This window comes from Procambarus clarkii, chromosome 75 (assembly GCF_040958095.1).
Source record: "Procambarus clarkii isolate CNS0578487 chromosome 75, FALCON_Pclarkii_2.0, whole genome shotgun sequence".
Lineage (NCBI taxonomy): Eukaryota > Metazoa > Arthropoda > Malacostraca > Decapoda > Cambaridae > Procambarus > Procambarus clarkii.
In genome coordinates this window covers 20,707,993-20,734,348 of record NC_091224.1, presented here as the reverse complement: position 1 = coordinate 20,734,348, position 26,356 = coordinate 20,707,993, and the positions used below count along the sequence as shown (strand labels likewise).

At 38.8% G+C, this 26,356-nt stretch overlaps 2 protein-coding genes and 1 long non-coding RNA gene across 3 annotated transcripts in view; 1 reads left to right on the top strand and 2 right to left on the bottom strand.

Moving 5' to 3' along the window:
• LOC138356890 (uncharacterized) overlaps positions 1 to 26,356 on the bottom strand; it is a 160,057-nt gene that overhangs the window by 31,930 nt on the left and 101,771 nt on the right. The window lies entirely within an intron of this gene.
• Positions 6,393 to 14,372, top strand: LOC138356887 (proteoglycan 4-like). The gene is made up of 5 exons (XM_069313258.1): positions 6,393 to 6,664; positions 7,087 to 7,393; positions 8,705 to 8,967; positions 10,648 to 10,771; positions 11,360 to 14,372. Exons 2-5 carry the CDS (start codon positions 7,270 to 7,272, stop codon positions 13,216 to 13,218), a joined length of 2,370 nt encoding a protein of 789 aa, XP_069169359.1. The 5' UTR covers positions 6,393 to 6,664; positions 7,087 to 7,269; the 3' UTR covers positions 13,219 to 14,372.
• Positions 15,801 to 25,037, bottom strand: LOC138356888 (probable methyltransferase-like protein 24). Its single transcript, XM_069313259.1, has 8 exons — positions 24,699 to 25,037; positions 20,577 to 20,852; positions 19,507 to 19,547; positions 19,165 to 19,250; positions 18,131 to 18,286; positions 17,135 to 17,272; positions 16,600 to 16,777; positions 15,801 to 16,001 (listed from the first exon to the last, which is right to left on the bottom strand). The coding sequence occupies exons 2-8, from the start codon at positions 20,648 to 20,650 to the stop codon at positions 15,829 to 15,831; spliced, it is 846 nt and encodes a 281-aa protein (XP_069169360.1). The 5' UTR covers positions 20,651 to 20,852; positions 24,699 to 25,037; the 3' UTR covers positions 15,801 to 15,828.

Below are 26,356 nucleotides of genomic sequence, written 5' to 3'. Positions count from 1 at the left end.
ATTACTTCCGATTTCCTTTTAAACACTGATCTGCAAATCCCGTAGCTTATATTAAATTTTATACTATTCTGGTATTAGGTAACAATTACTTTTCTTTTATCTGCCGTTGAGAATATTATTATATAACGTCTGCTTAGGATGAACTGTTCTTTGTTGAGATGGCCGAAATATTATTAAAATAACAAATGATGCATAAAATAACAGCATTTCACACTAAAAATACTTTGATATATTGAAATTTGGTAATAAATTCCAATCTAGGAATCTCTTATGACGAAACTGTACTGTGTTCGCTTTAGCCAGGTATACTGTATATAGTAGTTAATATAATAATAAATCATTTTGTAGGGGACAGGCAACCAGTGTATAGCCCGGCCGGGGCCAGACTTGACTTGTGAGAGTTTGGTCCACCAGGCTGTTGCTTGGAGCGGCCCGCAGGCCCACATACCCACCACAGCCCGGTTGGTCCGGCACTCCTTGAAGAAAATAATCTAGTTTCCTCCTGAAGATGTCCACGGTTGTTCCTGTAATATTTCTGATGCTCGCTGGTAGGACGTTGAACAACCGTGGACCTCTGATGTTCATATAGTGTTCTCTGATTGTGCCCATGGCACCTCTGCCCTTCACTGGAGTAAGACTGGGTGATGCCGGGGCTGAACTTTATCACCCTTACAAGCACAATTTTTTGTTAAATCTTCACAAGGAAGAACAACTGTAAACATTGGAATAGTTTATTACAACATACAAGCTAAAGAAACCAGTTCAGAAACTGAGGAAATAATGCTGCCGAAAAAAAACATTAAAAAGTCCACTCATGCTGATTGGTAGACATTCTGGTCAAAACAGGAATTTCACACTGATCTTAATGCTGATATGTTGATGTGATTATCATAATATAAAGATGTTAAGGCAGGCTGGTCTAGTTCATTTATTATGCACCCCATACCTATCTTGTGGGCAGTAGTGGAAAGGGTTACAGAGGCACATAATGGGCTCAGGGACTGAACCCCACAATTAATTTAGCTAAGCAAGTAACAATCTTGATGAGCTAGTTACAAAATTCAATAGACATCGTCACATTAGGAAAGCCTTTTATTCATTAAATTGTATAAGAACAAATTAAAAGAACCTAACTTAATTTGTGTTGCTAATTTGTTTTGCTTACGTGGCTCCAAAAAATGAAGTGATTTGATAAAATAACTATGCCCAAGATTACCATCATAGTGCCGTCGGGATGATGGGCAAATAGCCTCGGCTACCATCGTTTGTTGTACGGTCGTGATGGTCGAGTGGTTAAAGTCTTCTGTACACCAGTTGCATAGTGCACCTGGCATTATGGGTTCGAGTCACTTCTGGGGGTGTGGAGTTTTTAGTTGCATATATGCCTGGGGACCATTCAGGCTTGTTCGCATATATATTTTACAATATTACAACCCTCGTTAACAGGCATATAGTTATTAAATGAAGTTGAGTGATGTGATGGACATAATCTTGGCTTAATAAGAACGACGCCCGCCAGTGTTTACACTTAGTATCTGAAGGCCCACAAACATGGTCGAACGCACAAAACACTTGACTGTGGCCAGTTTTTGGGTAGACTCCTATTACATTTACTGTGTGATAGTTATACTTATATATATTAATATGTATTAAGAGTAAACGCTTAACATGTAATATTAATTAATAAAAACAAAGTCAGAAGCTACACGCCTGTCTCTCCATGTATTATGTGGTAATTTTGGGCGCTCTTGTACTTGTGCGCTAGCTGGCGTTCACAACTGATTTCGCCTGCAAGGACTAGATTTAGTCAATCATAATGATAATAATGTGCATTTATTTAGGGGAATACATTTTTGGGCCCATTTAGAAATAATCGAAACATTATATTAATTCATTTTTTTGTATTAAAAATATAAATAAAGCCCATTGGTACTCTAAATATGAACACTAGAAAACCTTCAATACCACAGGGAAACTTTGCATCTACTGCAGATACATCGATAATATATTCGTATTTGTGAAAAAAAACCTCCTAGAATTGTCGCTACTAAAGGATCAACTTTTCCGAGTTAACTTTACTCATGAACTAGGCGTCGATGGTACACTCCCTTTCCTCCATGTCTACGTGAGAACCTAAGACAACTTTCACTACAGAAGGTTATACTAAACCCACCAACACTAGAATGTGTATGAATGGTCAGACAGATATAAGAATAGTGTAATAAACGCAATTATACTGAGAGCCCTTACTCATTGTGCTGAGAGAAGCCTTCAAGTATTAGCTACACAAATTGAGAAGTCAGCACCATTAACTGTTTAATAAATATTAACATAGACAAGGATTTACTCCTAAAATATATTATTTTTGCAATGTTAAATGGGATTCTTGTACTGTGATTTGTGTATCTGTATTCACTGAATTTGTGAGTTCCTTGACGGACTTGAAGAAGAAGGGGGCAGAAATAGCCTAAGCTACTCTATCCCTTTGAGATGTATTTTTTCTTGTCTCAATAAACATACTTGAACTTGAGAAGTCAACACCCATATCAGAAGATATTTAAAAAAATTGTATAACTCTCTTTCCATAAAACTCTATTACAAAATCCACTATGAGCTCTTTTTAATGGCAAAATTTAGCCATTTTGTGTAGCAACTGTTATAATCTCATACATTTAATAATCATAGTAATCGAAATATTCATATTTTTTATATACAAGAGATGAAACAGCAAGCCATAAGCTAGATCTATGTGTCGCTCCTGAGGACGTCAACAAGGAGACGAACTTTTAGCAAATACCTTCCTGTGATTGGCTGTTGCTGGGAATGCCAACACTCTTTCTATAAATTATATGCAAACTAAGAAATAAGTCTTTTTGCACAACAATCTCTTTATTTCAAACACAACCTCTTGGTTATGTACAAGACAGAAATTTCCATCTAACTGAATAATCGAGTTCAATAAGAGAACGGATCATTGTATCATCAATATTAATTGCGTGAGGCAACCCCCACTGATGACGTCACAAGTCAGGTAGCCAGCCCATGTTTCTGTAACACCCGTTACATCCTGCAGTATTTAATTATCACATTATTAATGCTTATAAATACTTAACCCTTCACTTTTTAGGTCGATTAAAGTTGAAACTGAATATCATAAGCAAGGATGGTGTGCTGAATAAAGATGATTTATTAAGTGGATGGAGCCTTTAGGTGATCCCTTCCTGTGATTGGCTGTTGTGCGAATGTCAACAAAGAATTTCTACCCCTCCTACCCGAGCACAACAACCCGCCTTATGGGTTGCTGTTTGGATATTTATAGTGCGTTGGAAAAAAAAGAGATGGCGCTAGTTGTATTTTGTGGGGTAATTTGTTATAAGTGTAATTTGATGTCAACAGATGGCGTAAGCTGTATCTTATGGCTACTATTGACCAGCTAGTTGTTAGTGTTCTCTTTTGCCGACAGATGGCATCAGCTGTATCATTATTACTTCCGAATTCCTTTTAAACACTGATCCGCAAATCCCATAGCTTATGTTAAATTTTATTCTATTCTGGTATTAGGTAACAATTACTCTTCTTTTATCTGCTGTTAAGAATATTATTATATAACGTCTGCTTAGGATGTACTGTTCTCTGTTGAGATGGCCGAAATATTATTAAAACATCAAATGATGCATAAAATATCAGCATTTCACACTAAAAATACTTTGATATATTGAAATTTGGTAATAAATTCCAATCTAGGAATCTCTTATGACGAAACTGTACTGTGTTCGCTTTAGCCAGGTATACTGTATATAACAGTTAATAATAAATCCTTTTGTAGGGGACAGGCAGCCAGTCTATACATACATGTTAGGCTTATACCAAGGTCCCACAAAGATGGAACTATGGAGTAAGACTGGGTGCTGCCGGGGCTGAACTTTATCACCCTTACAAGCACAATTTTTTGTTAAATCTTCACAAGGAAGAACAACTGGAATAGTTTATTACAACATACAAGCTAAAGAAACCAGTTCAGAAACTGAGGAAATAATGCTGCCGAAAAAAACATTAAAAAGTTCACTCATGCTGATTGGTAGACATTCTGGCCAAAACAGGAATTTCACACTGATCTTAATTCTGATATGTTGATGTGATTATCATAATATAAAGATGTTAAGGCAGGCTGGTTTAGTTCAGTTTTCTGCACCCCATACCCATCTTGTGGGCAGTAGTGGAAAGGGTTACAGAGGCACATAATGGGCTCAGGGACTGAACCCCACAATTTATTTAGCTAAGCAAGCAACAATCTTGATGAGCTAGTTACAAAATTCAATATAAGTCGTCTCATCAACAATGGGTTCGAGATCGACCACAAGTACAGTTTCTAAATTACGCAACTGACATGTGGAGAGGTAGTGTCAAAATTGATATGTTTGTCCTGCACACCGCCCCCCATCCAGTGGGCAGCGGTAGATAGATTACAATCACTTAGTTACTACCTACAGTTAGCAAACTGGGGATATTTGGCTAAAATTTCTGGTAGCAGATCATTTTGAATGAAATATTTACACATCGTTGGAACATTGGTTATAGAATTGTCTCTAAATTCACGTATCTTTTCGCACTCCATCACATAGTGACGGAGGGTGTGCGAATAATTTTGTTGACACAGTTTACATTTGTTTCCATATAGTGAGGAGGGCAGATAAGATAATAACAGGCCGTTTGATGTAGTAATGAGCAGAAATAAACGGCGAAATATTCACAGACAGAGAGACAGTGAGAGTGAAGATGAAATAACAAAGAGACCAAAAAATGAAACCCTACTCAGCAAGACTCAAGAGAAGCAATTTAATAGAAGGAAGAGGCTGTTGTTCCCTACAACATGCCGACTGAACTTCCACCAAAAGCTGGAGTGGACGGTACGTCTGGCTAAGGAGTGTATGGAATATGAACCACTCTTCAAGGAGGGTTTTTACCGGCCCTACATAACAGTTGGGACAGAAAAGGCCGTGGAACGCCTCACGACGGTTGGTTTTCAGAACATTGTGTTGGTTACTCCGGAAGAAGGTATGGTGCACACAAAGATCATAGTTTTTAAGTATCCAACTTATTTGGATCCTGACTGTCTTCTTCTCAACAATGATAGTGTTGTATGGGTAAAGAGGAACAGTGTTCGTGGTGACAAACAAAGCCAGGTTGTTGCCTTGGTAAAGGGTGAGGCGCCGGAAAGAATTTTTGTGCAAGGACTAAGCCACAGGAAAGTTGCAAAATACATTGAGGAGCCCATATTATGCATGAAGTGTTCACGTTGGGGACATATGGCATAGAAATGCCAGTTTGACCCCAGGTGTCGGTATTGTGGTAAGAAACACGACTCGCGAGAGTGTAGAGTCAAGATTGAAAAAAGTGAAAAAATCGTCCCAGTTTGTTGCAGCAGCCACAATGCTGGTTCCTATCTATGCCCCATGAAGCCTCATCTGAGAGAGACTAGGACGGGTCCTACAAGCAGGATACATGTATCCTCGAAGGAAGGAAAGATCGTGCAGCAGGATATACATAGCGTCGAGCTAATGATAGACATTCTGCAGCCCGTCTCACTAAAAGATAGTGCTTATAGCAACCATTTGGTCAAACGTACAAAATTTCACTATTACTGAACAATTTGGAGGACGGTGATCCAAACAACTTCCTCAGAAAGTCAGATATAACGCAGACAAGGAGCAGCTGTTTCAAGCTCATCAAGCCACGGTGTAAGACTGACAACAGGAGACGCTTTGATGATTGATTGATTGATGAAGATTAAGCCACTCAAAAAGTGGCACCGGCATGAATAGCCCGTAAGTGGTGGCCCTTTTGAGCCATTACTAGTGTCATACTGGAGATCTGTGGAGGTGCGACTGCACCCTGAGTGACGGGAGATGTCTCCCGTGTGAGGAGGAGACACTTTCTTACCCACAGGGTTATAAACCCATGGAACCGCCTACCTGCCGAAGTCGTAAATGCCAAAACTCTGCTAAACTTTAACATTCAGCTTGAAAAAAAATAATCATGGCAAACATGGAGACCTTTGACAAGCTCCTTGTCCTCATCGAGGCCACTAGGGTGTTAGTGGCCCTCAGGTAAATTCAGATAAAGTACTGTGAGGGTGCATGACATTACATATGGGAATCAGAGGGAAGTGTCGAAGGAAGTCGTACTCACACTTTGACCTACTGGAGGTCAAAGGTCACTACTAGTCGTCAGGGCTCTCCTCGAGAGTTCATACATCATTATATCAGATCAAGGAACACCGTATTGGAGGTACTCGGCCGCTACTGGAGGTCAAAGGTCACGGTGGGAGGTCAGAGATCAGGCTGTGAGGTCAGAGGTCCCCACTGGATGCCAAGATCACCGGAGGAGGCCAGGCGATAAGGGGCCAACAGGAAGGGACCGAACCGGGGTCTAGTGAAGGAAGCTGGAGATAACACCGACAGACGGAAACAGGGCGTGGGGGAAAACCTTAGTTAGTATCGAAGAGTCACATTATCTCGGAGGTTCTCACCATTCTTGCGCGACGTGGTGGCTCTGGATGTCTGTGTGTGCGTCTGTGTGGCCTGTGAACCACTTTGTGAAAACAGGAGATCCGTCTCTGTGAAGATAAACCCGTGCTCGGTCGTTGAAATCGTATCTGTAGGAGGTAAACCATTTTGTGATTTATATAAATCAACTGATCGGTTTTAAGCCCCGTTTTGTGGGGGGATTTATAAGTTCGCTCTGTACGATCTGTAAAATTTTCGTTCCTTTTATAAATCAATCTCCATTTAATTCTCCATTGTAGTAGTATGAATTCATGTAGCCTATGAATCAAAGGTTCATAGCCTATGAATCAAATAGGCTACATTCAGATTCTACAAAGATCCATGTAACCTATGAATCTTTGTGTGAAGTTTATAAACCTCTTTGTGGGGTTTGTAAACTTGTGTATGTGTGGGTTGTAGACCTATGTGTGTACTTCTCCGACGTTCTCGCTTGGTCTCGGAAGAAACCATCCCCCAAGTCTGACTCGGCTGTTCTTTGTGCTAGAAACCTCGGTGAACAATCCCTTTTCCCCTATTCCAGATCTAAACATCCGTCCTCCGACTGGGTTCAGGTATTATTCTTAACAACTCTGTGTTGTTATTCACGCGAGAAAATGCACCTATAAACTCCCAAATGAAAGCTTGAACACACCTCTTTAAGTGTGGATGAGTGGATAGCCGGTACAGGTGTGTGGACAGCTGGTGTAGTGTGCAAACAGCTGGCATGGTTGTGCGGACAGGTGGTGTGGGCGTGCGTACAGGTGGTGTGGGCGTGTGGATAGTGCTGGTGATGGTCGCGTGGTGTCAGTCCATCTCTGAAGTCAGAGGAACATTCCAAATTGGAACTTGTAAGTATGGTTCTAATTTATAAATTTACATTTGTTATATTTTTTCCTTCTAAGACATTTCCTTCCTATACCAGCTGGTCTTCACCCTTTCTCACATTTGTCAGACAGTATAGTACAAACAATATATATATATATATATATATATATATATATATATATATATATATATATATATATATATATATATATATATATATATATATATATATATATATATATATATATATATATATATGAACTTGTGTCCTCTGCACTGGGCCACATCCTCTTCCATTATCCTAATTGGATAAGAAACCAAAAACATAAAGTTTTAACTCGAATATTATGACTTATTTCATAAAATAAAATGTATATTTAAACATAAATGAAAATTCAAAAGACTTTCATGAGAGGTTATAAGAACCTATTAACTGTTATGTTGTATTAACATTATTAAATACATCCGTATATAATTTTTTAAGCAGTCTTAAAATAAGACATACATGCACTAGGAATGTACCATAGTAAGTAGTGCATATCTGAGTCGTGTGTAAACCATTTTTATTCATAAACAGGGGGTTTGGCGGGTGCAAGGAATGGACTTTGGCCGTAGTTTATGAGGACGGGCTGGCTGATTGGTCTTGTGGTTTCTGTTGAACTTTGTCTGCTTTTCTTGAAGCCATTGTTAGTCAACATGAGTTATTTTTGTTTGAGATATTATCCATAAGATATTCTGAATCCTATATTGTGTGCATTTATTTATCACATTAATGATTTGTTATCAATTTTTATTATCTTATAAGTAAGGCTTTCAAGGGCTTGAATCACACGAAATTACTTCTCGTATTTTGTTAGTGTATTGGTAGGTAATTGTTATGCAGCTAGTTCTGTGCGAGTCGCAATGAGCCAGTGGTGTAGTAAAACGCAAAATTTGTGTGTATGTGTAGTTCTGTCAAATTTATCGACTGCTAATTGGGTTTAAGGCCTATCATTAAAGGGAGCACTTTCATAGTTATCACAATAGTTTACTAACCAATACGAAGGTATACATATGTCCTGAAAATTGTCCTAGACTAAAATAAACATAAAAGTGTTTAGAATCCGAAAGGCATGTTATACATTGCGTTTTACTTAGGGATGCCAATTTATCTCCAATTATTTTAAAAAATTTAATAAGTTTATATTGATTTTATTAATTAGTGAAAGGTAGAATCTCCTTGTTTATGGCGTAAGCATTTTGTTATATTTATGTTTTATTGTGTGGCTCTGTTTATAGTTAAAAAAAATCACTATTTTTTTTACTGATATGAATTTATGCTTTTTTTTTTTTAGCGTGTGGGTACAATGTATCCCATTTGGAAAATTTTCTTGTGCCAACATCAGGAGGTTGGCTCTATATCATCAGTAACTCGACACTACAGCCAGAGAAACTTGTTCCTATGGTGGGAGGTAATCTCAAATTCAATAATCAGCCGACACAGGAGCTTGGGAACTATGCTGTGAATACAGTGAGATTACAGCACCAGGTCATCAGTCATTCTTCGCCCGAATTTAACAATACAGAATGTCTTATTCCAAGCGAAGCAACGTTAAAGGTACATAACTTTTGTCTGCTTAGTTCCAGTAAGGACCATATATTGCTAAGTAAACAAATTTGTAACATAATCATAAAACTATTTTGAGAGTTTTCTTAACTAAATACATTATATTGTACTGTTTCTTGGATATACAGAACTTCACATTAATTAAATTCTGATATCAGTTCCTGAACTTGAAATTTGTATCAAAAGGTATCTCTTAATTTTTCCATTTAACTTTTTTACTATCACGAGAAAATATGCATAACAAAATTGAAGTACTTATTTTCAGACACGAAGGTGTCAAAATGCATTTAAGAATCGACTTCTTATGTATTATAACAAGATTTTCCATGGTATTAGATTATATTAACTATATATATCAGATTTTGATCTTGCATACTGTTATAGAACAATTGATGTATGTTGCAAGATATGGGTTAAACACTTGGAGATGTATAGGTGGACATGTAGTTGATTATAAATTTTAAACACGCATGTACATCATATAAACATTTTAAAATTTGCAATTTATATTATGTCATCTATATTTGAAAACAATGTAATTGCTCTACATATTGGACCTGCACAGTTATTTTGGTCACTGAAGTTAGATCTGTTACTTAATGCTGTCTGTAAATGGTTCGCAATATTGATGCCGAAACGGTAATCTCAAAAATATTTTTAAATACTCTGAGGAAGGGTTATTAAGTCTAGCAAAAAAAACAAGAGTTTCGTCTTTGTCACAGTCGAAATACTGGAGAAAATGTATAAAATAATACTTTTATCTTGCATAGGCCTCTCCAAGAAGCTTTGTGGACATAAATATGATATATGCCTAAGAAACGAAATATAAGACCTTATATTTTTCATTCGTTTGAGTTAAGGTAGTTTTTCATTTATAAGGCGCTACTGTTTTACCAATAAATTAAATATAACGAATTGCAAAAGGGGAGAGAGATATATGTTCAAAAGATGTATATATATACAATTTCATAATGTCACTGTTAATAAGTGTATAAAATTAAGAAAAAAAATTCGCTAAGAAATAAATATATCATATAAGTAAACAAAACGAGATTACCTTGCCCATATCGTCAAAGGAAGTCCATGATCTGTATACCGGATCGCCGACTTCCTCTGACGTTACGGCGCCTTCTATTTTTCTCTTATTTCGTAAAAATGGTCATATTTCTCAGTAAAATTTCTAGTTTAAAAAAATCTACATTCATTTTGTTATAGTATCATATGGTTCATATCCGTATCTATCTATAAAAAGAGCTTGTCAGTTCGAGGTTAGAGACCAGACGCTTGTGGCTAGACTATTTTATTTTATGGAGAGTGTTATAGGAGGGTCGGGGTCGTCACCCATGCATCCCTTGAATGTGATTCGATTCCTATTCTCTCTTTACAAAGTCGAGGGATATGAAATGTGCCGCCCAAAGTCTATCGATTTTATAAAAAAAAAAATATTAGCGTATTTTAGATAGTAACTTGAAAAACTTATGTTTGGCAAGTTACTCACACAACCAAAAGGCACAATCTTTTGGTTGGGGGAGACTTGGGCCACGCCGGGTGATCCAACTAGTTTGATTTATTTACATAATGAAAATTGGAGTTGGATCTATTTGAGTACATTTGCAGGTGGGGTTGGGTAATAACAGAACTTATAAATATATATCTCCTTGTTCTCTCCAGATCTCCGCGAGTGACGATAACGTCAAGGTGTTCAGTGTTGAGAACACAGTGAACAAGGAGAGACTGTGCCTTTTCACCCGGGAAAATGTTCTTCGGGTGAACGGAGGCCAAGCTCTATTTTCTTGTAAGTGGCAAAGTAATCACGAGTGAAAACAGGGAACTCGATCGAAGTAAGCTCCAGCAAAAGTGGAAAAGCATAAACAAATTAATCATATTTTAGGAATGTAATCAAACTTAAATTAGGTATGTAAACTTTAAGGAAGTAAGCAAAGAAAGTAACATTCAGAAGCAAAGTAAGCATCAGTAAAATAAGCTTAAGCAACGTAAGCAAGCTTTAAGAAAGTGAGTTATCTTTATGATAGTGTGCCTGATCGTTTATAGTTAAAATCTCGGTGAAGACGCCAGTGGTCGTAGCCTATCTAAAGAGAATGCAAGGGAACCTTCCCGGACTGTTGAGTGTGTATCTGCATGAGCTTAGACGATCTATTCAGAAGTCTATGCTCTCTAAACGGATAAATCTTCATGGACTACAGTGTGACGTTGTGCATTAGGATTTTAAAATCTCTTTCGAATTTATACATGTAGGCCAACCTTCGAGTTATCCTCCGTGTATTTGGGGCTGTGTTAGACTTTAGGATGTAATATCAGATTAGTGTTGGCCGTGGATTTGAGAGATTTATACACACTAATATTGTCTTTCTGCATGTTCCAGGCCGTGAGTCTGTCGTGGGGGCGTTGAATGAGTTTAAAGTCATGAAGCAGACAGTTGCAGCCTCATTGGGACTGATAAACAGAGAGGGTAACGCAGAAAATCTCACGTTAGCCGTGTCGACGGTTGAAGCCACATTCGCTGATCACATTGGTGCCTTGAAACGGGTCGAACCAACGATGAAGACCTCTCCAAATGTGGCTTCCTCGTCAGGAAGGGACGATGAGGTTTCCTCTGTATCAAAAGGAAGTGCAACGGACACACTCACAACTTCCGTGGCAACCATTACTACACCAACAACATTGCCACCAAAAGCACTAGAAACTCTACCACCAGCAGCAACACTTGCACCAAAAGCTTTAACGTCAACATCACCTGCATCAAAAGCCTTACCACCAACAACAACAAAAGCCTTACCACCACCAACAACAAAAGCCTTACCACCAACAATAGACTTACCACCAACAACAACAAAAGCCTTACCACCAACAACAACAAAAGCCTTACCACCACCAACAACAAAAGCCTTACCACCAACAACAACAAAAGCCTTACCACCACCAACAACAAAAGCCTTACCACCAACAACAACAAAAGCCTTACCACCAACAATAGCCTTACCACCAACAATAGCCTTACCACCAACAACAACAAAAGCCTTACCACCACCAACAACAAAAGCCTTACCACCAACAACAACAAAAGCCTTACCACCAACAACAACAAAAGCCTTACCACCAACAACAACAAAAGCCTTACCACCAACAACAACAAAAGCCTTACCACCACCAACAACAATAGCCTTACCACCAACAACAACAAAAGCCTTACCACCAACAACAACAAAAGCCTTACCACCAACAACAACAAAAGCCTTACCACCAACAACAACAAAAGCCTTACCACCAACAACATCAAAAGCCTTACCACCAACAACACCTGCACCAAAAGCCTCCCCAATACCAAAAACACTACCAACATCATCTACACCAAAAGCCCTACCAATGCCATTAACACCAGCTACATCACCAAGAACACAATTAGCACCATTATCATCACCAAAACCAATAACAAAATTAACACCACCACTATCGACAAAACTTCCACTAACAACTCTCCTAATATCAACAAAACTAGCCCTAGCAACTGCACTAACGTCAACACTATTACCACCAAAAAAGGCACAACATCCACAAGCATCAATCACAACCATAACACCATCAACAACCACAGCCTCAACTACAACAACAACCACATTTCCGCCCCACACCGCGATACTAGCTACAACCACAACAACGATCTCGACTATTGCCGCAATTCCAACTGCATCCACAACCCCATCTACAATCACAACTGCCAAGATTCCAATAACAACAAAGAACCTAACTATAAACCAAATCACACCACCAGCAGTGACACTTCCGTCCAGTTGGTCACCTCAATCCTCGCTGATCCTAACCAGCCCATCGCAGACAACATTTGTCCCGAATCCCGCACCAAAGAAGTTCGTCGCTGCCGCCACCATTGGAGTCCTTGTTACCCTAGCCGCTATAGTCGCCATTATCGTCTACTGCCGCTACCATCATCAACAACTCAAACCAGATCAAAGACAGAACATGGAGCTTATCTTTATACCAAGAAATGCCCCCACAACCTTCCGTGACACGATGGAAACCTCTAAGTCTTGCACGCTGGCAGACCTACCTCCTCTTCAACCAGCTTCAGTCTTCGCATGCTCGCCGGGTGACCCAGAGGGGGAGGAAAACTCCTTACTGTTCGAAGCCTCCATTTGTAGAGCCGTCCAGGTGGAGATGGAGGAGGAGCTCCCACCAGCACCACTTACCACATTCTTGCAGGTGTAAATGTTTCTATTATTGTATACGAGTTATTTGTTACTTTCTGTGTAAGTTTGTTACCTGCCAGTGCAAACAAAACTCACTTGCACCTAAAATTAATTCTAACATTATTTTATTTGTGCTTTATTGTACAAAAATGTCTGTAATGTGGAATAGTATATGTGTTTTATATTTTTGTTAAGATGTACTTTGAGTATTCGAACTAGCTCTTGTATTAAGCTACAAGGCAAGTGACCTATGGTGAAGATTAGGCCAAGGCGCCCTGTTTATTCTTGGACAATGGTAATTCCTAAAGCTATGGAAGAGAAAATGCAGTATAGAGTAAACCTTTATCTACCGAAGTGTAACAGAAAATTTACCTTTTGGGGCAGGTATTAATGATGACAAATGGGAAGCATCAAGGTAGTGTATACTGAGAGTGAGACTGTGTCTGTATACAAATTAGAATAATGCGTATTAGGTTTGGTTTAGTGATACCTTCCTAGGCCTTATACACGATATCTGAGGCCTAATATAGTACATATTTGTGCTATACTAAGCCTAGGAATACGTGTTTTCTAGCTTCATTTTTTTAAGAATTCCTTACTAGTCAGTATACTACTATCTAAAAGCTAAGTACGTACGAATTTGTGACTATTGACGAGCGTCACAATAGGTACTCTCTAAACAGGAGGATGGACGGTGTATTGTATATATATATAAATCATTTTTTTTATTATATACAGAATTAATATATACTCATTGTTGGTAGTCTGTTGTATATTACCTTTCAGCAACACAATCAAGAAGCTGCAATTACAAAGACAGGATCTATAATTATATCTATAAAATTGTTATAATTAATGGATCTGTAGTGTCACCACTAACATTGTGACTGCGGAAGAGCTGTTGGCCTGACTAAGTCTAACAAAGCCATAAGTGTCTTGTGTTTAATAGTGTTTTTCAAATTGTATGTTTGTTACTTTTTGTAACAGTTTGTAATTCACGTACATCACATGCTAACAAGTCCATTTAAATAACAGAATAAGAGTTATTTATTGCACTTCCTTTATGTGTGGCTTTATCACCCACTTAAGGGAAGTGCACAACTTGAAAGTGTTGAGAGAGGTGGTCATGCTAGTGAAACTTTAGCAGTGGGTAGGTGTGTACAGTTACCATACTAGTGACTTCAATTCGTTTTGTTGGGGACAAGAACCCTGTGTATATGTATATATATACTTTAGGCTTGTATCGTGGTATCGCAAGGTCGAACTACCGACTCCCATGAGGATGAAATAGTTGCCCAGTTCCCGGGTATACCTATTTACTGCTAGGTCAACAGAAGCATTAGGTGAAAGGAGACTTTCCCTACCGGGGAACAAATCCGGGATCCCCGATTGTGAACCGAGAACGAAATCAACTACATTACGAGCGAGTTGGTGTACAGTGCCGTACTATTGCCATTTCAGTGAACTTTACTTGAAGTGGCCTAGTAATTTATGATTGTCTATATAATTATCAGAATTGATCAGTTTTATTTTTAATCTGTCAATAAAGTAAGAATAGGATGCGAGTGTTTTTATCCTTTCACATAGGCTTTAATTGTTTTTTAAATACAATTTTGATCTTTTATAAGCCTTTTCTCAGGCTTCTGATGATGCTCCATCGAGCTTACTTCCTGTGGTAAGGGACATTACTCACCTGCTGCAGCGTCTCGCCTCACAATTCCATGGATTGAGAAATGAGCATGTTTAAGGGTCTGTGCCCTGTAGGAGGTATATCTTGTAGCTTCCTCCAGTCGTAGACACGGTTAGGATGTTTCTCGGTATCTTATATTCTACGATCATATTCCATTTGAGAATTTTTCCAATATAATGGATTTGCGACGTTTCGTCATTCTTCACAGCACATTCAGTTTGGGGTTTCTCTTGACGGAAAATCTATCAATTATTTTAAATTTGTATCATATTTAACAAGATATAGGCTTCAATCTGGCGCTGCATATTTTAATATCTGTTCTACATATATTGTTAAATTATTATGGTACGTGCAATATCCTCAACCAGACTTCTTTTTTTGGCGTTTCCCCTTCATATGGCATTATCTACTGGCCTCATTGTATCCAGCATGACAACACAGACAAGGCAGCTAAAACTGCATGTCAAACGCTGTGAAACACAGCGTTTTAGGCTTTGGTTCGATGTTGGGCTCAAGGCCTATCATCCGCTGAAGGGTTATTAAGGCTATTAGATGCCTTTTGTGCTCCATAATTGGACTTGCTTCATATGATCTATAAGATCTATTGATCTTCATATGATCATACAAGCCTATATCACCAATATCTATATCTTGTATCTGATTTACTATTATACCTGAAGGAATAATTACCTGGATTATTATACATTTTTATTTAATATAAATCCTTTTATATATACAGGTGTAATATTTTTTTCCCTGGTGATTTTGATTCTAATTATTTTGTATGTACGTAACTACGGGTTTACACTGGTTACACGCGGTTAGATCCATCTTATTCAAGTCCCAAGACCGTTAATTTCTTGTCTCTGTTAGTGCAACGAGCCGTAAAGTACAGTCACGTTACACTAACTACCCAACCCCTGTACACTAAGTAGCCAACTACCAATGGTCAGCGCGGGCCCAGAGGACCTCGTGCCATGGAGAGTTTTCTCTAGCGTGGACCAGCCGAAAGCCGAGGCATCGCAGTTCCTGGAAATGACTCCAAAAGAGAGGCAGCGTACTGGTGGGGCTCAGAGGTCCCACTCGTGGGGGCTTCTGGTCAAGACCTTCACCTGTGGGAAAAGGGTGGTAGAATGAGACCGGTATTAAGATGATGGCAGAACTGAAGGGTAATGTCTCAGGCCCTCACTTAGGAGAGAGAGGCAGATATGATGATGATGCTATTGATTGATGGCGATTAAGCCACCCAAGAGGTGGCATGGGCATGCATAGCACGTAGTGATGTCAGGGAAAGAACCAGATATATACCGGTGTTTCATTACTATCGCTTGTGGCACAGGTGTGTCTACAGGCAATATTTGTGTTACCCAGCACAGGTGTGTACACAGGCAATATTTGTCTTACCCGGCACCTGTGGGCGTCACAGGTACACATTTTAGTAAGATAATAATTTTCTGGTTCGTCAGTAACCATGAACTATTGGATAAATTGCGTCATTTATATTGAAAACCTGGAAGAGGTACATACATCTGTGTTCCTAAATGTGTATACTTGTAAATGGGAATCACTATGTTGGTGCTTGTTGCTTCTTTGATATCTGAGAGACTGTGGTTCTAACACAAGCAATCTGTTTCATAATCTATCCACCAGCCGATTGACCATTCGCATTATACATCCACGGAAGCACCCATCTTTGAGACCCAGACTCACCGTTATAGCCGTGGTGGATCTCCATGGCTATCTGGCCGACGTTGGTAAGGTAGTGGGGGTTGTTCCTCAGGACGTCCCTGAGGAACTCCAGTTCACTAAGTTCCACATCCATCTTGAGGTAGTCTACCCTGGCATCCTGCAGGCCCAGCATGTGCAAGATGTTCTCGTAGCGGTCCACCTGACGAAGAGGAGGCGGAAGTGAGGACAGAAGTAGATAAAGATATATAGAAGAAGTATCTTTATTAGATTAAGAAATATGGGGAGTAGGCTGCGTTTTATGTGGTATATTTGACATTATATGAAAATATGATATCAAGTAATAATAATAATCATATAGTAATAATATTTAATAAAAACAAAATAGTCAGAGGCTTGATATCCGGAGCAGGAGACATGTTGTGAAAGATGAGTGCATGATATCAATGAGAACCATGGTATGGATATGGAGGCGTATGGGACACACGAGGCAGGATGACAATATATCGCCCTAGTCATACTGGCTTAGCGGTTTGTCTTGAAAATGATTTGACTTTACCTTGAAGTAGTCAAAGTCTTGACCCATGCCTACATTTCTCGTACCCTGAATGTCGCCGATGCCCAGTCTGTAGAAACTGATGCGCTCTGACCTTTTGTGGTCGTTTTGCGTTTGCATTGTCGGATCAAAAGCGTACACCTGCAAATACAAGCACAGTTGTAATGGTCAGCACAGCTGCTCCACGCGACTGACTGGCAAGGAAGTCGCGTGGAGTCCCCACTAGTGGTAGGTGGTAGTCCCCACTACCTTACACAAACACACACATGGTTATTCCAGGGGGAAACGATAGAGCTAAAATGGAGTCAAGTCAGTGATGCCAACAGTCGCAAGTGGAGCGCCTCGATCGAGTCTATATCCCGGAATCACGTCGAATTTAGACACTGGAGTGAATGGCAACTTTTGTAAATTTCCAAATGGCACTGATATTCGACGGGAAATACGACAAAGATTCAGATACGTTGAGAAAAACCTAAAACGCTAACAAAATGAATTGAAGACGGAAAGCCTCGTGTTAGTGTTGATCAGAGTTGTTTTTTTTTTTAACACTTCATCAGGAACATGAAATAAAAACCAGGTACCAGCTAAATAATATCGAAATTGTTAAACCTGTTTGCGAGAAAGATCTGGAAGTCATCATTAGTAGTGATCTAATGTAAAATAAATAATGTTAAAAATAAAAATCATAGTACTAAGATTTATCTAGAAGCGTTTAGTAATTACAATTGTCATTAGACATAAAGTTCTAACAACGTCTCGACATGTTAGAAAGTGCTAACCATACTTATAAACACACTTGTCGCTGTGAAGCGACCCTTGGATTATACTGTCCCATACATCTTTGATCTCCAACCATTCAAGAACTTAACGTTTCATTAAAGTTTGCTTTCAAAACAATGAACGTTTCATTGTTTTGAAAGCAAACTTAATTTTCCTTCTCTGTTACGTTGCCAAGTTTGCATTTGCAATTACCAATTTACAATAAACACTGGTACTCACTTTACATCCGTAGTCATCCATGTCGTCCTCAAACTCCCACTCATAGTTAACACCGAAAGAGAGGACGGTACAGGCGTTACGCTTTAGCCCAAACTTCTCGTCCAAACACACGAACTTGGCCCCATCCTCCTGCAGGGGACGCATTCCGAATGGTTTCTAGGGAAAGAAATGGGAATGAGAGGTGTGGTATATAGGATTCCCACAAGGAGTTCAAAAGTTTAGGCTAAGTGTGTGTGAGTGTGTGGTTTGAGCAGGGTTTACATGCCGAGTGATCTCTGAGGGAGATAGCTGAGAACGAGTATAAGAGTTGTGGTTTTAGGGATCTCCAGCCTACAGCCTCAAGTCATGAGCTATTTCTGAAAAAACGTAGAGAGTGGGGAACTCAAAGAACAAGGCTCAGGCCAAATGGTTTCTGGAAAAATTTATGAAATCAATTGAGTTAAGAAATTTCAAATGAGTTTGCAATATTCTCGCTACCTTTTGTGCTCACTGTGTATCTTTTTGTGCTATTGCTCACAGGATGAGCATGGGCTGCACAACAACTTACCCGCTTCTGGCAGTAAAAAACAAAGGACAAATCCATAGCATGAGTGGGGACAGATTGAGCGTACACAGGTAAAAATTGAAAGCTCAAATAGATTAGAGCACCATAAAGAAGTATTTCTACAGGAGCTAGAGCAGTGGTTCGTAACCTGTGGGTCGCGACTCTCCCCAGCGAAATGTTTTTTGGTGAATCACAACCTAAATTCCGAATCATCGAGAATTAGCAAGTGGCGAGGATTTTTTAAGATAAGTGTGGCAGGGAGTCGTAGGTCTTTTAATTATTATAAAATAGGTTCGAGATTCTAGAAAGATTGGGAAGCACAGTCATCAGAGTACCGAGAATTAGACGAGGAGACACTGGAGGTTTCATGACTAAGTTTAATTCGCAAAGATAATCTGGAGTCATTACATCATATGACCGATAACTAAAAGGCGGATCCCCCAGAGCTGGAGGAAATTTCCCACGAATTAAAATAGGTTAGATCGCTCACCAGACTGTTACACTTGTACTCGATCTTCTCGAAATAATGATAGAACTCCGAGACACTTCTCAAGGGCTTGATGAAACATTTGCGTCCTGGAAGGAACAACACATGTATTCGTTAAAGCAACATTATTACATGTTACAAGGTCAGGTAAACTATATTTTAATCTCAAGATTAAATACTCAAATACTTTTGATTGTGTGTATAGAATCGGGTCTAAGATCTGAGGAAACTTTCACCACTGTCATCGTATCTACTTAAGTTGTGCACAAGGTATCATGTTACAATCAATGTTGCCATACTTTCAACTTGGTTTAAAGTTAAGTTACAGCTGTCTGGTAGACTTACCAACGTGGCGACGAAAACGCGTTTTTCGTGACTGATGACTCCTAGGGAATGAGATAGAGCATGAATTCAATTTCTTTCTTTATCATGCACCCCATACCCATCCCGTGGGCGGTGGTGTAAAGGATTACAGAGGCACATAATCGGTTCAGGAACTGAACCCTCTAGTTTGTTTAGCTAAGCAAATAACAATGTTTGACGCATAGAGCATGAGCCGTACGAAAATTAACATACTGTGACGATATGAAAAATTGGTTTACTGAGAATTATATATAAATATAGTATATCCCTGTAAATTGATAAATACAAAGATCATATTTACATTATTTAATAAAGAAAACAAAATCGTATCAGTGATTAAACACGTTAAGGGGAAATAAATTTTAATTGTAAATTATTATATAGAAATTTGAATGTTGAATTAATAAAATAACTTTAAATTCAACATTATGTAAAATTAGCCCTTTTGAATTAACTTTGGTAAATATATGAATAAGGGGAAATTAAGAATCAGTAATTTAACATCAGGTAACTTATCAAGTGTAAATCTAACAATGTGGAAATAACATAAGTGAAAATTTACCCTGGGTAAATAACTATGTGAGAACATTAATATTAGATCAGTTTAACATTGCACTGTAACTTGTTGAATTAATAAAACAACTTCAACATTGGGAACTTAAACCATGAATATTAAAGAAAATATACGGTTGAAAATATGCGGTTGTATATTAAACTTTGACAAGTACAATAGGGGTAAATTTAAGAATGGATAAAATAACTTTGGGTAACTTACAGCGGACAAGTCTAATAATAATGGGGAAATAGCACTGAAAGTTTTATCGTGGGTAAATTAACACTGTAAAATCAGTAAAATGGGAGGAGTTTAACATTGTACTTAGACAATGGTTTATAAAATGTAAGGGCAGTGCAGAGGCTAAATGTTACTGATAGAAGGTAACAAATAGGCAATATACATTTATTAAATGAAATAAACAGCGAACAAAAGAAGAGACAGGCATATTATTTATTATTATTATTATATATTTATATACATAGACAGGTATACTCACATTGACAGGAGACATAGACAGATCACTATCATAATCACCCCCATTGACACTGTTGTAATAATTCTGCTGGTCATCTTGGAAAATTCACGATCCTCCAACCACACAATCAGGTCGCTAGTTACGCCCGAAGTCAGTTAGCCACACCCAACTACGCTAGCAACAAGTCTGCAGTCGCGCCCAGGACCCAACACCAGCGACGCCTTCGGCTCTCTAGTCAGAGACGGGCTGCCAGCCTCGCCTCCAACAGGCTGTGACCAATGAACTCCTCACATTCGTCTGTAAAGAACGTAAAATTTCAAGTAGTTGCCTCCACTGTTTTGTGTATATGTATACATACGGGAGCAGACATACTTACATTGTATCTATGTAACACAAGTAACTATACTTTCTTCTCCTGACGATGTTACATAAGATTTTCTTCTCTTCCCCTCTCTCTTGCCTATTTATTGCCTTTGCCTCCTTCCTTCATCCTTACGGGCTATTCATGCCCGTGCCACCTCTTGGGTGGCTTAATCTGTATCTATCAATCAATCAATTTCATCACAGTCGACTTGAGAATGGTCCAGGACGACCGAAACGTCGTCGTCCCTTCACTTTCTAGTGTGTGGTTTGCTCAACAAGTAACTATAGTTGATGATTAGATAATCCTATGTCCGTTTTAGACTACCGGTTACTGCTTGGGGCAAACCAAAACCAGGAGGCTAGTTTTTTTCAGGGCAGCGAAACTGATATCAGAGATAGAATGCAGTAAATAAACAATAATGACTAAATAAACAATAATAACTAGAGTTTCGGTGTGTGTTTTCTTGAGGGGAGCAGCTCTGTTTTTTGTTTAAGTTGTTGTTATAGATTCAGCTACTCTGAACAGGTTCCATGTAGCATGGGCTATGGTGAGCCCGTAGTGGACTTACCTCGCACAGGAGCCGTGCTCGGGTTTGTTTAAGCCTTACAACCCTTATATATAGTGCAAGGGTTAGTTAACCGCTACTCAACAGCTAGGTATCGCCCCCCCCCCTAACTGTTTCAGAATATTGTCAAGCTATTTCTTGCGCCATATTTTCATTAACTCTATCTTTCTTCTAAATTATATATTTCTAGACTTGAATCCTATATATATATATATATATATATATATATATATATATATATATATATATATATATATAATATATATATATATATATATATATATATATATATATATATATATCGGAGTATCATCTCTGGCTGAAAGAAGGGGACCCTTAGCCTCGGAGGAAACCACACATAACACATTAGAGGGAATGTTTAGGTCCTCTCCAATACAGTTTGTGTAATATATATATATATATATATATATATATATATATATATATATATATATATATATATCTTTCCCTCTGCAAAGGGACAGGTAGAAACTGAGCACCCAAACGAATCAGAGACATTATAAATAATTTTCCCAGTATCAGAATTAAAAGAAAATAAATTCTTTCAGCTTAAATTACATACTGTAATTTTATTTCAGTACATTATACCTACATATGTGACATTAACAAAGATGCAGCTTTTGTTTACATCCTTTCTGCCTTGTTTACCGGCCATCCTGTTGTGGTGCCCAGACTGGACGAGCAATGAGATGCTTTTCCATCCCTCAGCCAACTGGGCTCTTTGCTGTTTTTGATTAAGAGCTTTCTGTTGTTGCTGCTGCTGGAGATGCATTCCTCGACGTTTATGAAGAACAGCGCGATCAGTGATATTGTTAATTTCTTCCCTGAGGTATGCTAGCTTCTATGTGTATACACATACTTCACTAAACAATGTTGGTAAATTAAATGTCTTTGCTTCCTTTAATCTTTCATTTTCACTTCGAATCCTTTCAGTTAGAACTTGTTGGTTCTGTAGTTCTTCAAGTTTTACTTCAAATATGCCGATTATGATGCTGGTGTGCATATATTTTAGACATTATTGCAGCCAACGATGGTGGTATTTGAGACTTCTTCCTCACCCTCTATCGCCACACAATTCATTACAGTCATATTCATCCATTGGTAGATCAGGTTCCATTATTTTGCCATTTCTGAGAGAAGATGCTCGGACCACCACTCACTCCTCCCCTGGTCTAACTCTCTTCCAGCACCTCACTCCTCACATCTTGCCGCAATCAGTTATTAACAATTTGAGTACACTAAGCAGTGATGTGGGGAAGGCAGACTCCATATACAGTTCCATATATAGACATGGCAGAGTTCAATAGGCACAGGAACTTGTATATCAGTTGACTGGATGTTGAGAGGCGAGAACAAAGTTAAATCCTTGCATGCTCGGCTAGAAGAGTACTTTACAGGTAACGGGAAAAGATTATGAGAGTCGTCAAGCTGTAAACGTAATTACCTTCCGTTATGTGATCGTTATGGAAGCAGTGGCTTTTTTCATTTTTTTAAACACATGGTACAGGAACAGACGACTTTTGACTTAGTCAAGTTTAGAACTTTCCCTTCTCATAACTCATCATTAGATTTACCCCTGCTAGTTTACTATTGCTGTTGTGTTGAATTAAGGGGCGACGACGATCGCTAGTTTACTATGGAGCACACTAGGGCCATCTGCTTCACCCAGGTCCAATTTGTATAATTCTCCCCAGCACCAGAGAGAGGCAGGCAGGCAGTCACCGAATCACGCAACCGGTGACTGACTGCCTGTCTGCCTGCCTGGTAAAGTGTAATTTAGATCTCCTTCCTGGGAAGAGCACCGTATGTCAACATAGATCAGTTGGATCTCAAGAACGTTCCTGACACCATTAACGGTACTACCGCTTGATGGGAGTTCGTCTGTATGCGTCCAGCCTGCTCAAGCCACAACACACCACGTTAAACAAACTTCTAAAGGTTTCCAGGTAAATGTCTTCAAATTGTATTCTCTAGAACGCTGGCGAGTGACATCCTTATCAACATTTGGAAAATATTTAAATGATTATTGGAAATGTACACACTGATAGCCTCACGACACCAGGAAATCGCCAAATGTGCAGAATTTTGTTTCTCTATAAAAAAAATACTTTACAAATAAAATAAAATAACCAAAACATCCTCACTTATCAAACTACACAGAGCAATACAACTATTAAGTACTTTGACATTAAGCGCATACAAAGAAAAACTCAAACAGCAAGAATACTTTATAAGCCAATACAAGTAATTCAATACACCCCATCCAACATGTGTACAATAAAAACAAAATTACCCTACACAAATTCAAGAAAATCAACATATGGAAGTAACATGATACAACTAAAACACATTTCCCATCACAAACGCTTGAATAGGACAGACTTAAAACACATAGAAATATAAAACAATTGGCAAAGAAGGGAAATATTACATTATGCCTCCTCCCCATTCAACCGAATGAAAAAATAAAAAATAAAAAAGGGCACAGAAAGCGAAGGAGTCAGAGCCAGCCAATACAATTACAGAATGACAAAACCACAATCCAGGGATAGGAAGTATTAATAACATAAAGAGCAAAATAAACCATAATAAAACAGTCACGTCAATAAACACATAATTATAACGTTATACAAAATCTCAAACTATAGTACAGCAGAAGTTACAAATCCTTAAATCAAGAACAGTTTCAAGTAAACTTGGTAACAAGCGCAAATTATAAGTCACCTAACATTCATTGTGGAAACAAGTAAAAAAAATAACAATGTTAACGATGCTCAGTTACACGTGCAATTTAAACAACAACAAGGGGATGAAAGCAAAACATAACTAATATATTTACATAACTATCTGTAAAATAAGTCCCATATCATCCCCAAGAATCAGGCTTGGGCCCCCAAGCCTTGTACTGCACCCGACCCACCAAGAACTGCAGCCACCTAATCCACAGAATATCCCTCCTGTAACCCTATCCAGAGGCAAAATGTATAATCCGACAGTAACACCGCCAATATCCATGGGCAAAATAGCCCCAATTAGAATATTGTGCCGCCACGTTCAAAGGCAATTTTATAAACATTAAAGATAAGTTTTTTAAGGGCCCTTCCCACTTCCTCCTTCATATATAAAGAGCATAACTAGCCGACCTCTCTCTTCCGGCGTTCACGAACTTAATAAAAACACTTATAAAGGGTACCTGATCAATCGGGCCGGCGATCCCTACGTCAGACTGCGTGCAGCTGAATCCAACAGTTTGGTTGATCAGACTATCAACCGTGAGGTTTATTTATAGACCGGCCTGCGGGGACAATGATCGTCTGAACCAGCTGAAAGTAACCATATAACGTCTGGAGTTTGATAAACGTTCAAAAGCACAGCTTCTGTAGATGATGTTAGAGTAGTTCCTTACGTCTTCATTCACAAACACGGTCCTGTATATATATATAAACCACGGGCATATATAATGCTATAATAAACACGGATGAGGATCGCATATAGCCGTAACTGCTGCCGTCTCGTCTGCGGACGGAATGACGCCTAATGACTGCCTCGGCTGCCTTTATATAGCGCTGGAAACAATTCTGTTCCGCCACAATAGCTTTGACGTACTGCTACTGTCCAGAAGCCGTTGTAATGATTACCTAAATACGCTTCCGGTTGTTGTAGTCCTATTAGCAAGAGCGGCTTTGACGTGTAGTTTCTTTAAACCCGTGATGATTACTTTGTACGCTAACAGCCTAACAAGCACTGTGCTGCATTTTGGTCTCGTAGAGGGTTAGGAGAGTTTCATTTTTTATATTCAATATACAAAAATTTGTAGCCATATATATACCTATTCTTATAATGAATAAATAATAAATGGTCATTAAAACCGCAAATAAAACAATTTTTTTTCTAATTTTTTCCACTAACTTAAAAAATATATTTAATAATAGTTGTCGATGACTAGTTAATTCTCATGTATTTTTATTAGCATTTATTCTTCAACATTTTAATGTGTATTCACCTAGTCTCATTGTTTACATAGTTATTATTAATGAAGATATATTTTATATATTTACTTCATATACTGCTGACTCGTCTCAGACGGGTTATCTTGAGATGATTTCGGGGCTTTTTTTTAGTGTCCCCGCGGCCCGGTCCTCGACCAGGCCTCCACCCCCAGGAAGCAGCCCGTGACGGCTGACTAACACCCAGGTACCTATTTTACTGCTAGGTAACAGGGTCATAGGGTGAAAGAAACTCTGCCCAATGTTTCTCACCGGCGCCTGGGATCGAACCCAGGATCACAAGTACAGCGTGCTGTCCGCTCGGCCGACCGGCTCCCCTAGTGCTTTAAAGACAAAACAAAAGTAAATGAAAACAGATTGAAGTAACAACCATTGCATACAGCAAGGCCAGAAATTTTTATACTATTTATTTATTAATGTTTAATCCATATATATTTTTAAAGCATGTCCTCACAAGAACCTTAGTAGTTGATTGCGAGGACTGATCACCGCAACAGTGCTTAGAAGATCGTAGTCTAAGGAACGACTTTTGTTTGCCCCACAACACACCTGAAGATATCGTCCGAGAATAAGGACGACCTCTACACGACAAGGACACTGTCGGAGGCATAGCGAGGGAGCAGGAGGGGACTGTATCTTAACACCACGGCACAGTAACTTGAAAGTATCGGTGAAGGGATGACAACAGCAACGTTTTGCAAGAAACCCGAAGGACTGAAAACTGGAGTTTAACATGGACGAGAAACGTAGTAAGGGGTGCACCAACCAGGACATCTGTGAAGCAGACAGATAGACAGGCACACGCACAGTACAAACATAAGAGTGCAATCGAGTAAATCTATAC